Source organism: Kryptolebias marmoratus, linkage group LG1 (genome assembly GCF_001649575.2).
Source record: "Kryptolebias marmoratus isolate JLee-2015 linkage group LG1, ASM164957v2, whole genome shotgun sequence".
NCBI lineage: Eukaryota > Metazoa > Chordata > Actinopteri > Cyprinodontiformes > Rivulidae > Kryptolebias > Kryptolebias marmoratus.
The window spans coordinates 15,052,012-15,067,094 of NC_051430.1; the positions used below are offsets into that span (position 1 = coordinate 15,052,012).

The following is a 15,083-nucleotide window of genomic DNA, read 5'->3' on the forward strand; positions in this document are numbered from 1 at the left end:
AACATCTTATCACTGAACAGCTGGGAAGAATTTTCTTTGACTTGATGAATCCATAATTGGATCCAGGGTGACTGTCAAAGAGCATTTTTTTTTTTAGTATAACAAGACTCCCCATTGTGCGCTTTTTTTTATGTCCTGAGGGTATTCGTGATTGTTGTGTGTGTTTTGTAGAGTGTGCAATTTTATAATTCAATTCTGTCTGTAAGATTCATGTAAATAAGCCTTTAAAATTCATTAACCACACTTACTTTTTGGGTTTTATTTGTTTGTTTATACACTACAATGCACACATTATGCTCCAACATATGGCAGTTTATGAGTATTAATACTTGATTCACTCCTGATTGTGTGGTGAAGCTTTCCACACAGGAAGCTGCTCAGATAAAAAAGACTGAAAGCTTTTGGCAGTAGATAACGCATGCTTTTTTCATGTTGCTCTGAACAGTACTTACTGTTCTTGGTGCACTGAAAAAAAAGAAAAGAAATGATTACATTTTCTCAGAAACATTTGCTTCTTTTTTTTGAAGTGCCCAACATTCAGTGGGTGCTCCTGACAAAAAAAGTGATAGAATGGAGATTAAGGTGGTTATTTGCTGAATAAGTGGTAGTCTTGAACTGAAAGGCTTCAAAGCTTTACAGCTTTTGAGAGTAATTTTTGTAATTAGACATACTGAGCGATCTCAGGTCCTATGGTCTCTCAAGTCCCTCTTGTATGACAGAAATATGAAGACCGGCATGTGCAGAGCCAAAGCTAATACAAGAAAGAGAAGACAAAAAGGTGTGCAGACATGTGCTTTCAAATAAATTATTATGCAGGTACATACACTTATTATTTAAGAAGGACAAATGAAAAAAGTAAAGTAAGCCAAACTGAGCTAAAAGCATATACGTATATTACATTTTATTCAGTGATATATTTAGCTTATATTTAGCTTATATTTTTTTTCTTGTTCTTCTATGATATTCTGTATTTGAAATATATATTTGGACACTATTTTTTAAAATTACTACTTTTGTTCATCTTCTAAACTAATGTCCACCCCCCTCAAACACACACACCATAACTATAAAATACTCCCTACTTTGTCAAAGCTTCCTTTCTCTCCCCAAAAAACCCATGAGAATGAATAAGTCTTATAAAAGTATCAAACTTCTAGTGGTCTAAATACTAACTGCATATTAAGAGTGTATGAATGTGGTATTATATTTAAAAGAATGGATTTTAGCCTTTTTTTTTTAAATATCATTAGTTTTTCATTTTAAACATAATCTTGAAGATTTATTGACTAAAATCATCCAGAAAGTTACAGTTATTGTAACACCAAATGTAGTTGATGTGTTACAAAGAAAACGATTTGTTAAAGGAGACACTTGTGCTGCTTAAAGTAATGGTTGGTGCACAAAATACCTTAGAATATAACCCTGTGTTCTTTTGTTTGTTTAGTGATTACACAGGAAAAGACTTTTCCTGATGCCACTGTCTCCTCTCACTGGCCAGAGTCCAGATTACTGCTGCCATCATGCTGTCTGCTGTTCATGTTGTCTGTGGCAGCTCAGTCAGGGGACGGGACCTTTGGACTTCTAGCTGTCTTTGGACTCGGGCCAGCGTGGCCTTGGCTTTGGATGCTTCCTCCACCTGTTGTGATAAGCAGATATCTGTCTCTTTCATCTTGTCCTTCTTCTACTCCTGTGTCCTGCTTCGTTTCTTTATTTTCTACCTCTGTAGAGCTTCACAGAAAAAAAAAAACTGTCTTGTATTTTTGTTTTCAAGCAGTTTTTTTTTTACTCAGTTTTGTTTACTAGTGAAACTTATTTGATGCCGATATCTTTAACCATGTTGTTATTCAGCGAGGCTGTCCTCTTTAAAGTGATCAGTGGGATGTTTTTGCCTGCAGAGGCTATAAGAAGCACAGCCACAAATATAACTAAGCAAGACAAACGCAGCAGGTAGATGATGTTTATTTGGTTTTCATCTTTTATTTTGGAAACTTCCAAGGAGCGTGTTGATAATCTATTGATCTAATCTACTGGTACGCTGTCCTGGAAGTGTAGTCTTGTACCTACACATTTCGGATTGTCTCATTTCTTGCTTACAGCGGGCCTCAGAGCCATCCTCACAACACCCCGACTGTGTTTCTGTTAGGATCAGAAAGCAAAGCTATTACACACTGGAGGGTTTGTCTCAATCACACCGAATGGCTATGAATTTTAAATGTGGGATTAGAGCCCACAGAGGAGCGGGCACATGGGGGAGACTCAGTCAGTTGAGTGCTAATTTTTTTTTTTTCTTTTTTAACAAACTGCTTCTACAACACATTGTTAGTAGGGAAGATGCATTGCTTGTACTTTAGTCTGTCAGTTGTTCCCCCAGCTCAAACCACAGCAAGAACAAATTGGCTCTCCAAAAGAAAATTATTGCATCATAATGAAGATCCTGTTTTTCATGTGAAAACGGCAACAGCAGCAGCAGCTTCTACTTGCTTTATGTTGCATTATGACCTAATGTCAGATTTATTAAGAAGAAAAGACTTCTTCTCTTCTTAATAATAATAATAATTGTAAATGCCTGAGGTTGTCATCAGCAATGCTTAAACTTTGAGATAACCTCACTCTGCCACTTTGTTTGGAGCTAATTGGATCTCATTCAGTGAATTGGTTAGATTTGAAGCAGACAAGCCAAACTCAAAGTAGAATTATCCCACCCTCCAGTCTTCAACCTCTGCTTCCAAAGAGACACACCAAACTGAAGAAGGAAGTGAAGTAGGAGGGTGGAGTGAGACGGTGTCTAACTCTGCCTCCTGAAACTGGCTGTTCCAGCAGGGTTGTTAAGCATGAAGCGACAATTTATTAAGACGTCACTATTTTGCAACTGCTTGTTTACGAAAAGGCTTCTTCTTTATGTGAGCATGCTAATCTGATCATCTGATCCATCAATGCCATCTTACAGAAGGCACTTTCACAAAACATTTCTGCGAAATGGTCACAAAAACCAGCTTGTCTTTATGTTGCCTCTGGCCGTTCAGAAATCAGCTGGCCACGTCCCGCATAGACATCAGCTTTTAGAAAGGAAGCAAGTGTAACGAAACTTAAAGAGGCGTGGAGCAGAACACAGTAAAATGTGTGACAGACGCCTCCCGCAGACCATTTTCAAATCAGAATGAATTAACTCACTTTAGCGATTCTCTTTGTGGTTCGCTAAATTTTTAAACTAAATCCAAAGCTACTGTGCGTGATCCTTGATCTTCCTTCTGTAATAGATCTATTTGTTGTTGTTTAATCTCATGACCGGATGGTCGCACAGACCATATATCACCACATTATCACATTATTGAGCTGTAAAACCAGCTTACCTTTTCACATGTCAACTGTTTACTATCTCACATCATGGCTCAAAGGTGCATCAGGGGCATGTGGGCTTCAACCCCCTTCGTCACTTCAGCCCATTCAGAAATGACCCTAAGGTGGCCAGAAGATGTCTAAGTCCCAACTTGAAGTGTTGTGTGAAAGTGTAACTATTGAGATGGATTTATCACCTGAAGTGTTCTTTGCCTTCTTTAGATGACTTGATCCAAAATGCATTAGAGCCAGATAATCTACATTACCTGAGTGATAATAAATTGCTTTTGTCCTTCCTGTTGTTTCAGGTGGAGACATGGAGGACTCATCTCCGTATGAACCTGTAGCCCCCAACCGACAGCCTGATGTTTCCCGCTTGGCTTCTATCTCTTCAGGTATGTATCACAGATTTGATCTAAACTGAAATCAACACTCATCATAGGATAATTCAAAGTTTCACAAGGATTAAAACAGAAAAATACAAATAATGAAACGTTGATCTTTTCTATCTTGTAGTAGTAAACTTCCTTTTGCTTTTGAATAAACCGGATGGTTATTGTTCAATTTGTCTTGTGATATATACTAACTGTCAGGTTGTATACATTCTCTCTGCACCACCCCACATTTCTCCCACCATTGATTTTGCTTTCAGTTTGATTTCTTCTTTGGTTTACTAATTAAACAGCCGAGCAGAGTTATAGCCTGCTATTTAATCTACCGGTTACCATTGTTAAGGTATCAAATCAATGCAGCTCTTCACATTTTTTACCGACAGGTACAATAGTTAATGCATCACAGAGCTGCAGGTTGTAAAACAGATGTGATTGGACAGAGGGATGACACCTGCCCAATGCCAAAGCTGGACAATTCAGTTAATTCAGTTAATCTATTGTATAAGCCAGGTGGCTTCAGTATGATGTAGATGAGAGGATTTAATAGTGTATGTGGAAGGGTTTGATGGTGTATGTGAGAAGGTTTGAGTTTGATAGTGAATGCAAGAGAGTTTATACTATATGTAAGAAGGTTTGATAATGTATGCCAGAGGAAGGATGATTTTTGTTCTAAGCCTCCCATACTCTTGATTTAAGTACATATTCATCTGGAAAACACTTAAATGATGCATAATGCCATCACGGCTACACAGTTTTTATTATTTGCTACTTCCGTGACACAAAAGTGTTTAGAAGTAGAACATAAATTTCAACCATGCATATTATATTCACTCACTCATTTATTGTTAGCTTTAGTTAGTTTTTGTGCAAAGTTAATAAAGATTCAAAGTCTGACAGGTGCTCAGTTTTACTTTTAATGTTATGGGGGAACCACCTTCAAAGAAAGTGCCTTAAAATATTGCAAATTCAGGCCCCAACTCACCAAAGGATTAGGAGTCTTTTGCAGACACTAATCAAGGGCAAAACAGATTTTGAGTATCTGTCTCATTCACAGTTCAGCCCTTGCAAAGGGGAACATGCATGCCAACCGAACAGCATCTCTATGTGTTAGCACAGTTTACTCAAATTCAACTGTGATTTTATCCATGCAATTAAAAAAAAAGCCCTTATTCTTGTTAAAACCTGCCAAGGCAAAAAGCATTTTATTCTCAAAGGGCAGAGTGTGTGACACCGAGTTAGTCTCTTGAGAGCTGATGGTATTTGCATGTCAAAGGAAGAAACCGAGGAAGAGGAGCAATTTCTTGCACTGTTGCCTTCACAAAAAAGGGGGAAGGAATGTCAGGAATAGTATAATTCATCGTCTCTTTTAGTGGCATCTACAAATAAGTTGTCAAAAACGGCATAAAATCCTGTTTTTGTTGTTTTATATTCAGATTGCAAAACCTTCTGAACATGAAAAACTTCAGTAGTGCTTCACATCCAGAGGTGAATAAATATGTATAACTCAAAGTAATTATCTCTGTGAAGAAGACCTGTCCTCATCACACAACACAGTTAAGCCACGATGGAGACCCTCTGACTTATTTACTGGAAATTAGAGGATGATATGATCAAAAAACCACAAAATGTGAGTTATTGATTTCGGTGTGAGAAGGAGAAAAAAGGCAACAAGTTTGTGTTGCTCACAAAAAGCAACAAAATAAATATTAACCAACATATATCCTATATTTTTTTTACAGAGCATGCAATGCAAATTGTAAAATTTGTGTGCTTAACGATTCAGGAAACAAATGTCTGCACCACTAATATTTATGCTTAGGGTCCGCTGCTGCTTCTGACAGTTCTAAGCTTTGTAACATTATTTTTTAATGCCCTTTTGTTTATTTAAAACATAGTCATTTCTTTCTCCAAAATATATCAGTTTTAACATTTGACAATTAATCTCATTTAGTGAGGATTTGAAAATAATTGCAGTCTGTTTTTCTTTATTTTTCAAAACAATATTCTAATATTTCTGGAGATGGGGCTGTGATACATCATCATCACTTGTAGATTTTTTTTTTTTTATGTGCAAACATAAATAAACAGACTCTTCTGTAGATCTGTTCTGCAATGCAGCTGAAACTAAATAGTTACATTAAATTTTATATTACAGCTGATTTTGATGTGAAAAACCTGAATGCATAATCTTTCTGCTGAGTTTTCCTGTCACCCTTTTTTCCTCAAACAACATAAAAGTCTACTTTGTAAGTAGACTTTGTTATGATGAGGTTATCAGTGGTGAAACTCTAGAATTGGTTTCAGGGAGGAAATAAAGAATGTAGTAGGATGAAGCTGGAGATATTAGGAAACAACAGGGGGCTTATTACCAGATGTATTTGACTTCAGCTATTTCTTTCGTTCTCTCTCAGGTAAAATATTAGATTCACTCTCCAAAACTCTTTTTTAGCCACGAGCTTTGTTTCATTATTTATCATTTCTGAGTAATTGATTGTGGCACTGAGAGCGAGCCACGGGCAAACAAATGAATAATTACTCACTTGTTTTATGAACTTTTCGCTTCAATTACTAAGCCACTCCAAAGCATTTATAATCATGTCTGTAAATGTTACTGTACGGAGACCATGGGGATATATGATATGTAGCTGGTTTATGAGTACAGGGGAAAGCATACTCTCCAAGAGGAAAGGTAGAAAATTGAAAAGTGATCTCTGCTATTCTAAAGGTTTTAGTCTGAAACTAAGATAAGAGACAGAAGTTGTGTTAGAAATGAAAAAGGAGTCTGTGGTAAAAAATAAAACAAAATGTGGAGGCTCTGTTTCGGTATTAAGCCCAAGTGATACACACATGGGCTTCTTTTGTTAATGACGACATCTTTCTGATTTTTTTTTAATGCATTTAGATTTTTTTGTAGTTTACTTATTCAAAAAAAGAAGGTATTCAACCCTGTGATATCTGTCTCCTAACATAAGGACAGCTGCATCTTCCATGTTCCTTCAACACTGATAATGAGAGTGTAACCAAGCATAGATGTCATAAATATATAAATTGACTAAGCTTCTCCTGCCTTGGCTTCTTTGGCACTGTTCATTACCGTTTGAGCACCTTAATGCTCAGCTGAGTTGTAGTCTTTCATACTGGAGGGTCCTCATGGAAAAATTGCTTTCATATTGCTACATTTTAATTGTATTTGAGTGTCTCTTATTCAACCCTGCACTGCTAATCAGTTAGAAGTTGTAAACTGAATGGTAAGTGGCAGGCTACAATGAGCCAGAAAAAAGCAATCAAGAAGACGTCCTAACTTATACTGTTGCTTCTGAAGAATTGGTCAATGAGGGCATTGGGTTAGCACTTAGTTTTTCCTGGTTACTACTTTAAATGGAGATGTTATTCATGTTACCAAAGGAGTACAAACAATGTTGCTCCTTCCCATACTACATGTTCACTGTCAAATTCAACCTCAGTTGGTCCCAGATTTGAGTTGGACCTGTCCATATTCTGCTCAAGACATTAACAGGTATTGTTCCTTTTGGCCTGTTTTGGTAATGTCGCAGTACAGATTATGATATCTACTAGATAATAGGGTGAACAGAGTTTTAATAGAGGAGCAAACATTTGATTAGGAGAGTAATCCGTGAAAGTGGAAGTGACTTCTTAGCAAGTGGAAATGCAGGAGAACACTGAAATGTTTCTCTTGGGATTTGCTTACGACATCCTCTGTGAATTCAGTCTGGCCTACTTTAAAGACCGCTGACACTACATGTATGTCTGCATTATGGTTACATGTTTTAACTTTTTGCCTTTGTGAAAAGTTGCAACATGTTTTAACTATTTGCCTTTGTGAAAAGTTGCAAAATGTACACCCTTATCTCAGCTACAGTGTCCCCTGTAAACACGTTAGGATAAGCTTAACAGTAGTTTTATGAAACAGACAAAAAAATCCAATTAAAAAAGGAGTTACCAAAGTGACATTAACAGTAAGGTAAATAGTTAAATCTATTACTATGAAAGTAACCAAACTTTGACACCTCTCCCTGACTAAACTGAAAGTAGTAGCCAATACTCAAACATGTACCACACTGACATCTTAGATACTCAAACAAATTATTAACAATGACAAGAACAACTTTGTTGGGGTTTTTTCCCACCTCAGTGTGCATAAATTCAAATAAACTTTAGTGACAAAAGCAAATACTCTAACTGCCCAGCAAACAGAGGTACATTCTCTGCATGTATGTAAAACACTGATATAAAAGGCGGCAGGTGATATGCTTTCCTTCAAGGAATACTCGACCTTTAATTAAAATATTTTATCTATTGCTTTTAAAGTTTTAAATGATTTGATCCCATCTTATTTAACTGGCCTTCAAAACACCCTCACACGAGTAAGAGCGCTATGATCAAGCTGTCAGCTTATCTTGGATGTTTCAAGATCCACATTAAAACACTAATTGGGCTTTTAGAATGTCTGCCCCAAACTTAAGGAACAGTTTAGTTCCCTACGTGATTAACTTTTAGAGTCAACCAGATTCAAGTTGAACCCCACAGCTAATTGACTTAAGCAAATACTAAAATAGCTATTGCGTAGTAAATTTAACAAATATATCAACTGTAATTTGGCATTTTAGCAGCTGCAAATCATCCCAAACTCACGTTCCAAGTGCTCACAGATTTCATAAGATCTTTATTTAAAACTTTAGCATCCAAAGTGGTGGGCAATATGCATTGCTGATTTTTCTTTTTCTTTAGCTTTTGATTCAAAAAGATGAGTTTTGTATTTTAAAATTATTCATTTTTGATTGTTCTTTTATTTCTTAGTTCTTGTATGTTACATAACATTTTTTTATTAACTTGTTCTGCTTTACTGTAAAGCACATTGGCCAACTTTAGTGGTTTTTAAATGTGCTGTGTAAATAAATTTGACATTGACTTTGAGACTTCACAGGGGCTTTCTGTTCAACAACAGGAAATAGCATCCTATTGATTTTAAAATGATCAACACACTGTATTATTCTATTTACCTGGCTACTGCCTTAACTGGTGTTGTTTTTCTTAATCTTTTTTTTTTTATTAGCTCAGCTAGATCAAACCCTTTGAAGAAAGCAGCCTCAGTCTGCAGTTATTTATGGTTCAGCGATGGTGGAAGGAGCTATCAAAAGCTGACAGAACAGGGATGTCTGCTCCTAACACTTTCAAAACCCTATCACACCTAACTGAATCTTTTTTTGTACTTTTTTTATTTGATCTGTTTGCATTTTGTCCTTGAATATTTACCCATAATAGTGATGCTTGGGTTTGTTGCAGTGCTCTGCAAAACAACCCATGGTTTCTGCTAAGTGAAGCTGGATTTATAACACCACACAAACAACATTAAATAATAGAAACAGTTTTATTGTATTTTGTTGGCAATTGTTGAGGATTTAATGGAAACAAATTTATCTTTTACATGCTTACTTTTGCAAATGGATCACACCTCCTGTTCCAATTTGGAGCCTGGACAGAGATATCTTCCTCCAACCTCTATGTGGTTTATGAATGTATCACCCATTACTGTTACACCTCTGAGCTACTATGGGATGTAGTAACAAAACCCTAACTGTAGATAAATAAAAGGGCAACAATATTAGTCACAATATTTTAAAACAGGTTTAGGACTAATTTTATTGACAAAACCCCAAAAATAAAGAAAGTAACTCTAACGAGCAAAAGAGGGCAAAAACCTCAAATTAGCCTTGAGGTTGGCCATTGGGTTTAGACTGCTTTCCTAAAATCCAAAGCTAAACAAATGAGTCAAAACCAAAAACAGGACTGCCAGTAACTCCCAGCCCAACTAATAACTAATGGGGGACAAATATGAACGAAAACACATGGAGACAGGCTGACTCTGATAGCAAGGAGGGTGGGGTTTTGGCTGCTCCTGTTGGACTGTTATAAAGTCAGCCATTCATGTCTGGAAAAAAGAAGATCCAAATTGGTCACAGACAAACTCATTCATTAACTTTGACATATGAGTGTGTAACACCCCCGCAATTTTTTTACAGTTTAGAAAATGAGTGAGCTGACTAGGTCATTTGGTAATTGCACTTGGTTGTGTTTATTTGTAGTAGTACATTCTGAAAAATGCTTTTTGAAATTTGGTTAACTATTTTTCATGAAAAAAAAAATGACAATCATCATCAAATATTCACTGTTAAGGTGTTTGGAAAAATAAATCTGTGTTATTTTTGTGCTGGCTCAAGCTGTAACTGAAGTTAAAATCCATATTTTATCACTTTTAACTGAACAGCTGTTATCAGACCAGTAAGACATCATACTGTTAATGAAAAATGTAGGTTAAAGACATTCCTTCAAAGTCCTTCTTCGTCATGTCCCAGATAATTAGAAACAAAAATAATGTGTAATTGTTAACATGGTCTAGGTAGGATGTATTCTGTTCTATTGACCCAGCACTGAGCTGATTAACTTTCTGGGAGCAGAGGGCAGCGGAGAATGCTGCATTCAGGGGTCCCTCGTGGAATTAGATTTAACATCCCTTAGTTAGAGCCTCTAACTCTCCGCTCTAAGCCCCTCACCTCTCAGCTCTGTATGTCCACCATCCAATTAAATCCAGAAAGCTGCTCGTACAGTACAGGAGTAGGGAACAGTGCAGCAGCCCTGCTCAGCATGCTGTTGAAATGTTTGACATTTTCATGCTATTCTCATAACAATTACTATTACTTAGGCAAACAATAAGATCTTTCTTTGCACAAGCACAATGGGGATTTTTTGCTTCTTCTGGGTCCAAGCGTCTCTTTGCATTGACAATATTTGTGCAAGACTAGTTTTGTGTTTGCCTGCAGCTGCACATGTGTGCATTTATATCACTTTGCTCATATGCTTCATTATCCAGTGTGGATTTTCTAATCAGTTTACTCTTAGTAAAGCCCTACCTCGTCTCTGTGGATCTGTAATGAGACTTGCTCCAACTCCCTTTGCATCGGTCAGCTTTTTTTTTTTTCTTTTAGTTTACATTAAATAGCGGAACATGTCTCAGTTTGTTAGCACATGTAGTCATTTCCTGGTTGAATGCTGATAATGAACAAGGAAGCAGATCATTAAAACAATATTGCACAAGCAAATCTAAAACACACATCTTGTTAGACTGTTTCAAAACATTTTTCAGTATTAGCACCAGAACATTTTGCAGTATTAGCACTGATGAGGAACCTAAACTGAGAGGGGTTAGCAGAATGCTTTTGCTTGCAGTTTCCAAATGGGAAACTTTGCTTGGCAACTACAGCTTATAGGCAACTCAATTAAATAGAAGTGGTGTTTGCGACAATTTAAAATTCCTTTGGACACTCAATCCTTACCTGATATGTACTCACTGACAAAATATATAATTAAAAAAAAAAGTTAGGCACCCAGAGCGGTGGAAATGAAACTTCATGTGTTGCATGTTCTTAGGAGGAAACATCTCTGTTCTGTCAGATCAGCAGTAGGTCAAAGTTGACATCTGAGATGATCCCACAAATGTCTGACTGGAGAAAGATCGGGGGACCTGGCTGACCACTGGAGAAACCCTATCTGACACAGGTGGTTCAAAAACTGTGTGAGGATGAACATTGTCTTACTGAAAGACTGTACCATGGTGCTATCTCAGAAGATGTAAGACATGCAGACACAAGATGTTACTGAAATAGTGCTGTGCTGTCAGGGTACTCAAGTCACTAACAGAGGTGACCTGAATCAGATCCCTACGTCTCCACTGTGATGATAGGAGTAAAGCTTGTGTGTCTCTCCACAACATTGGTAGAACTGGTCCTCTTCCTTTGGCATTGCAGTATGGTCATAATCCAAAAGAAACATCAAGCAGATTGTCCCAGGGATGAGACAAATTTGTTTTACCTCAGATTGTCCGACAATGCTTGTTTGATCAAAGTTTAATCTGTAAGACCTAACAACGCAACCAATCTCGTCATAACTTGAAGGCTGTATCACTTAGAGCAGTGGTGTCCAATCCTGGTCCTGGAGGACCATTATCATGCATGTTTTAGTTGTTATTTAGTTGTTAGTTATCAGAGTCCAGCATCTGTGTCCAGATGGCAGGTACAGATTTCGTTTTGTTTTATGCTTGGAGGACAGTACAATGATCCTCCCTTTGTGTAGTCTATCTTGGGTGACTGGAACCTTCACTATGGGTATGGATGCCCTCACACAACCATTGGTTCTAACAGTGGGCCACTGTGATAGCTGTACATGTCAGGCAAATGCAATATAAGACCACCCAGCCCATTGCAAACCCTGGTGATGTTTAATGCATCTGTGAGGAATCCTCTGAGTCTGCTGGGATTCACTTACTGCTGTGACTGACTGTTGGATGCTTCAGCACAGCCTGATAACACAATCACTCCACTCATAGTGCCACTACCTTCTTTTGCCCATTCTAGACCAGCTAACTCCTTGCAAATCCAATCATTGACATACCTATTACTGGTATGCATGTGTACCAATTTGTATCCAAGTAAGAGTATTTCTTCCCGGGAGCCTTACTGTTTTTTTGGCAAGTGAATTTTCCCATATACAAATATTTAGTTCATTTCATGATTTTCACGTTCACTCGCTGTGTCTCCATTTCATGATGGCTGGATTTGCTACAATAATTTTATATTCAAGGATAAAATGTTAATATCTGAGAACAGAAGACTTTATGAACTCCACTGGTTTGCCTTTTATAAAATCTCCACACATAACTTGCTCAGTAAAGCTTAGAGTGAGATGATATTGTAGATTCAGCGCGCCCATTTCCTCCCCTCTGGAAATCCCCACCGTGACATAGTATAGAGCTAATGACTGATGAGGCCTTTGACACAGAAATGCTTGACATGCTCCTCGGGGTCCAGACTAAAGACTTTCCTAACAAGCTCTCACACGCTCACCCAGGGCTGTATTAAATCCAAACTTTGGCACCTTTCCTAATTACTGAGAACATACCAGGAGTCAAGAGTCTCTCTCTAACCTGGCTTGAACTTCCTTCTGCAGCGCAGCGTCCCTTGAGTATAAGATGATATATGAAATGCAGAATTCAAATTAGGCTGACAGAGAGCAATTACTTGTGAAAGAAGATCCCTTACTCTTTCGAAAAAAGAAAAAAAATCCAAATCCTACCACGAGGTACATGAACAGTTTTATCTGCTTCCTCTTGTTCCTAAAAGCTGTGCCTATCTTTCATTCTGTCTTGCTTTGACGGTGCCTTTTTTTTTTTTCATTAGAAGGTTTTCTTCTCTCCATCTGTCTCCATTTACATGTATCTAACCACCTTTTTCACACCTCATTGTCTTTATTTCTTTTCCTCTCTGTCTTTGTCTGTGTTTGCTTTATGTTCAGTAATAATAGTTGATTTCTTCTACATTGCCACACATCAGTAGAGTGCAGAGCCTGCCAAGAAACAAGTGTAGAAACAAAAATGAAGGTTTGGGAAATTTGTCCCCTCCGTTTAGTGAATTGTGCACACAAATTGGCTAATGGACTGTTAAAGATTAAGCAATTAGTCGTTATTTGGGCTGAGTGAAATTGGAAAGTTGGACAGATTTTCACTCTCAGGTTTAATGATCAATACAATCTTAACAAACATCATCTTGCATCACTGACGTAAAACTAAATACTTTACAAAAAAAAAATATATATATATATTATGTCAAGTCACATTTCATGGCGCCTACTTGAAGTCAGCTGTAAGGGAAGTATTAACTTTCTACAAAGTGCAAAAACTTTTGAGTTTGAAAATAAAATGTCATTTTTCAGGGGTGGACAATCCTGGTCCTCAAGGGCCACCGTCCTGCACGTTTTACTTGTTTCTCTGCTCCAACACACCTGATTTGAATCAATGGGTGATTAACAGGCTTCTGCAGAACATGAATCAGGTGTGCTGGAGCAGGGAAAGAAGTAAAAGGTGCAGGATGGTGGCCCTCGAGGACTAGGATTGCTCACACCGTTTTAGATGGTCCTTATACCCTCCTTTTACAGCCGGTCTTGAGTTGACTTCTCTTTCCTCATTTAGCTCTCCCCTCCATCTGTAAAGCAGAAACACAGCTCAACACCAACACCTGCTGCACATGGACACTAATGTTACTGCAAATCTGTGTGCACCTTTTCATGAAGTGAGGGAACAAAATTCCCCAGCCTCTGTTTTTATTTCTCCACATGGTGCATTATGTATCAGACCTTACCTGCACATAGAGTAAATGTACTGACAGCCTAAATGAAGTTTAAAAAGCAAGATTAGCAAACTTAATGGCATAAACTTAATTTCATGGACACACAACTTCTAGGAACACATGGCATAAAGGAATAACCTATGCATTTTTTTTTCTCTGCATAGAGATTTTTATGGTCTCTTCATTTATTTGCCACCATTTATATGGATTATATGAGTTCAACCTATCCTTAACCAGCTTTACTAAAATACTCTTTTGTTAACCTTTTATTATTTTTGATCCTAAGCCACTTTTACTCACTTGTGCAAACCTTCGTAATGACTTTCTCAGACCCACTCGTCACGTTTTTTTAATGACTGAACTTTATCTTGCTCTAAGTTCACAAAACATAATATAAAATAATTTGCAACTAGTTGACTGCAATAAAACCGGTGCTAATAAATTATTTTATGCTTTACTGCTTTACTGAACTTTCTTTATTTTTCTTCTTTTTTGTGGAGACATATTACAATTATGCGCTAATAAACTTCTCCCCAATTAGTTTGGTTATCAGGGTGATGAGTCCTAATTAATGAAGTGGTGACTTCAGCACTGCTTCTGTTCAAAGGTTAAAGATTATGCATGCATTAACATAGGGGAGCAAAAACAGTCTTCTCTTATTGTATTTCAGGTAATTGTGTGTCCTAAGCATAATTTATTCCTAAACCTAAAACAGCAGTTTTTTTCCTATATGTTAACCAAATTTTGTATAAAACAATAAGAAAAAAAGACCTAAAAATACACAAAAAGGTGAAAGAATAACAGCTCCACTTCAAAATCAAATTAGAATGTTTTTATTGAAAGTCTTGATGAAAAGCCTTTTGCTGCTTTGCTGCCTATCCTTTGTGCACAAGAAGCTAAATTTAAAAAAAAAGAAAAAAAATATTACCTCAAAAGAGTTTCAGTGTTAGAGGGTAGAGTGCCTTCTCCGGGTCGGGGAAGATGTCCTGCCCCAAGTGGAGGAGTTTAAGTACCTCGGGGTCTTGTTCACGAATGAGGGAAAAATGGAGCGGGAGATCGACAGGCGGATTGGTGCAGCGTCTGCAGTGAAGCAGGCGCTGTACCGATCTGTCGTGGTGAAGAGAGAGCTGAGCCAAAAAGCGAAGCTCTCGATTTACCG

At 37.4% G+C, this 15,083-nt stretch overlaps 1 protein-coding gene across 1 annotated transcript in view; it reads left to right on the plus strand.

Moving 5' to 3' along the window:
- The window catches only part of LOC108236435 (GDNF family receptor alpha-2-like), a 61,381-nt gene that overhangs the window by 13,284 nt on the left and 33,014 nt on the right, over positions 1 to 15,083 (plus strand). The window contains exon 3 of the mRNA XM_017417087.3: positions 3,645 to 3,731. Within this exon, the coding sequence (XP_017272576.1) occupies positions 3,645 to 3,731 (87 nt within the window). The remainder of the gene's footprint in view (positions 1 to 3,644; positions 3,732 to 15,083) is intronic.